Source organism: Aptenodytes forsteri, unplaced genomic scaffold, assembly GCF_000699145.1.
Source record: "Aptenodytes forsteri isolate BGI_AS27 unplaced genomic scaffold, ASM69914v1 Scaffold404, whole genome shotgun sequence".
Lineage (NCBI taxonomy): Eukaryota > Metazoa > Chordata > Aves > Sphenisciformes > Spheniscidae > Aptenodytes > Aptenodytes forsteri.
The window spans coordinates 4,242,195-4,245,228 of NW_008795629.1; the positions used below are offsets into that span (position 1 = coordinate 4,242,195).

The following is a 3,034-nucleotide window of genomic DNA, read 5'->3' on the forward strand; positions in this document are numbered from 1 at the left end:
CGGCGGAGGGGGCCGGTGTGCTGCCGCCGGCTGTGCAGCGCCGGTGTGTTTGCGCACGTGTGGCCGGGCAGGGCTGTAGCTGGGGGCGGGGGGGTGCACGGACGTGACGTGTGTGTGGGGGGCGGCTGCGGTTGTGCAGGTGGCGAGAGGCGTGCGGGGTGCCGGGGGTTGCGCCTGTGTGGTCCCAGGGTGCACGTGAGAGTCGTCACCACCCGTGCACGAGCCTGGGTGCACATAGGTTGCATCCCCAGGGCTTCAGGGGTGGGTGTGCACGGCATGGCGTGTGTGCAGGGCATGGGGGCACCAAGCGGCACCTGCGCCGGGGGTGTTTGCCGCCTGCTGGGTCATGGGGGCTGGACGGGCATCTGTGACCCTCCCCAGGTTGGGGGTTTGCTGGCAGGACTCTGCTTGCCCGTCTCAGAGCTGAGGTTGCGGTGTTACCCCCTGCACCCGTGGGTCGATCGCAGTAAGGGAAACTGAGGCACAGAGCATCCCCTGGCACAGTGGGCAAGGCTGGGTCCCCCCGCTCTCTTTTGGAGACCAGTACTCCTAGTGTGGGCGCTGAACTGGGCAGCCTCACCCAGGGTTTGGGGGTGCAGGAGGTGGGCTGGGGTGCAGGAGGCAGCGCAACCAGCCCCGGTGGGTGCCAGTCCCAGTGGGTGCCAGTACCGGCTGATGAGGGTGATGCACTGTTGCAGGGCAAGGAACCCCCCGCGTCCCCAGTGTCCCCTGGGCCAGGGAGGGGGGAGCTGGCGCGTGGCAGAGGTTGGTGCCGAGGGCACCGTGCCCGGGAGTCCCCAGTCAATGGGCTTGTTGTGCAAGGCGCCTGTGCTGCCAGGTGCCAGCTGGGATCCCGGTGGTGGAAGCCGCAGCAGAGGCTCCTCTGTGCCTGGGGATACGCTTAACCCCCTCCCGGCTGTCCCCCAGCACAGCGATGGCTGCGGTTTGGGGGGGCCATGCAGGCAGGGGCCGCAGCAAGAGGTTGCCGTGGCGCTTTCCTCTCTCACGCCGCGGCTGCCGGCGTGGCCAGCTGTTCTCCCCGGGGAGCCCGCAGGCGGACAACAGTGCTGGGGGTGGGGGGCAGCGCCAGGGAAGGGGAGCAAGCCCCAGGGTGCTGGTGGCACCCCACAGCAGAGCCCCACAGGGGCTGGCAGCTGGGCAGCGGGTGCATTTGCCGAGCCAGATGCTCCCCCCGCAGTGCCCATTGCCCTGGCGTCGTGCCTGTGGCCTCGGTTGGGGAGCGGAGAGCCGGATGTCTCCTCTCCCTCCCTCCCTCCCCGCTTCCTGGGGGGGAAACTGAGGCCCGGGAGCGTTTCCCAAGGCCAGGGCGAGTTTCCATGGAAATGGGAGCGGGGGTCCGGCCGCCACCCCCCCACCCCGGCCCCGTTGCGTTGGGGAAGGGGAGGGCCAGCTGGAGGATTGAGAGCCGGACGGAAGGAGGGGGAGAGCCACAGCTTGCATTGGGCCGACGGACGCTCTGACCCCCCCTGCCCACCCCCGGGGCATATATGGGGCGGCCAAGCCCAGGGGGCGTCTCTGTAGCCCAGATGACGGGGCTGCGGGTGCCCTGGCTGCACTGAGCAGGCTCTGCCGTGGGACGCCGGCGCCGGGGAAAGGACACCGGCGGTGCCAGGGGCTGGCGGCGGGCAGCCAGGCAGGATGCGACGCTTCCAGGCTTTGCACCGATCCTTCCCCTTCCTTACCCGCTTCCGCCTTTACCGAGTAAGTGCTGACCCCCGCCTCGGACAGACCCTACGCTGGCCGTCACCCGGCCTTGTCCCCATTGCCTGCGGGCAGGGGACCGGCCGTCCCCGGCCAGCCACGGGTGCGCACCAAAGGCTGGCGGCTGCTTTTGCCCCGCATGCCCCCGCGTGCCCCCATGCACACCCCTGCCCAGCCGCTTGCCGCACCCGCCGGCTTTTTCGCCTAGTGCCGAGGGCTGTAATTGTTGTGACGCGGCCGAGAGACCCGAGCGCGGGGGGCGAAGACGCCGGAGGCCACGTTGTCTCCTGGGGGGTGGAGAGGATGGAGGGGACTGCCCCGCTGTGGGGCTGGGACGGGGGGTCCCACCTCCGCTCTGTCTCGCAGCAGCGGGAGGCAGAGCCGTGTCCCTTCCTAGAAAGGTGGCAATGAAAGCGGGGGGAGAGCTGGGACAGCGGGCAGGGATGGGGAGCGGTGGGGGACATGTTTAGGGGGGGCATGGGGAGCCATGGGTGAGACGTGGCCCCATCCCTTCCCTCCCCATGCCCTGGCACAGCTAGGCGGGTGATGCCAGCAGCGCTGGGGTGCCCTGTGCCTCAGCCCTGGGGCACCAGGACCCCCCAGAGGCCCTGATGTCCCTGTCTGCCCCCTCCCTGTGGCTGCCCGGCAAGGTGCCACCACCTGTGGCAGAGGAGACCTGCTGTGGGTCTGTGCCCCAGCCCAGCTGGCTGTGTGGGGATGCCGGGGGGCCGAGAGGCAGTGCCGAGGTGGCTGTGCCTGCTGGGAACAGCTGTCACCTCCCCGGTCAGGCCTTCCAGCCAGGCAAAGGGAGCCTGGCAGGCACAGTACACAGGCACAGCATGGGGTGCCCCCGGTGCAGGCGCAGTGCCAGGCTGTGGGGTGCCCCTTGGCTGGGGGCTGCTGCTGGGCAAGTCCATCCCATGCTCTGAGGCTCTGCCCCCTCCTGCGTCCCTGGCACCGCTGCCTGGGGACAGCCTGTGCTGGAGTGGAGGGTACAGGCTGGTGTTTCTATGGGCACAATGGGGCAGAGCAGGGGTCCCTGCCCATCCCTGCGGGTCCTGCTGATGGGGTGCCTCTCCCAACCCCCCTGGAGAGCTGGAGATGGGCTCAGGAGATGAACCCTGCTAGCATCCCTCGCACCCTACCCAGACAGCACCCCAGCCTCGGCTCTCAGCCCATCCGGGTGACTCTCCCAGGGGGGATGGGGCAGAGGGGAGCGGGGCAGGGTCCCCCCCTAACCCAGCGCGGTGTCCTGGCAGAGGCTGAGCTGTAGCATGCAGGCGGAGGAGGGCACGGACTGGCTGGGGGGGGT

General features: G+C 69.8%; 1 protein-coding gene across 1 annotated transcript in view; it reads left to right on the forward strand.

The window, feature by feature from the left end:
* Positions 1-3,034, forward strand: part of LOC103901469 (activated CDC42 kinase 1) — a 20,848-nt gene that overhangs the window by 4,719 nt on the left and 13,095 nt on the right. The window contains 1 exon segment of the mRNA XM_019472894.1: positions 2,982-3,024. Coding sequence (XP_019328439.1) covers positions 2,997-3,024 — 28 coding nt within the window. The 5' untranslated portion in view covers positions 2,982-2,996.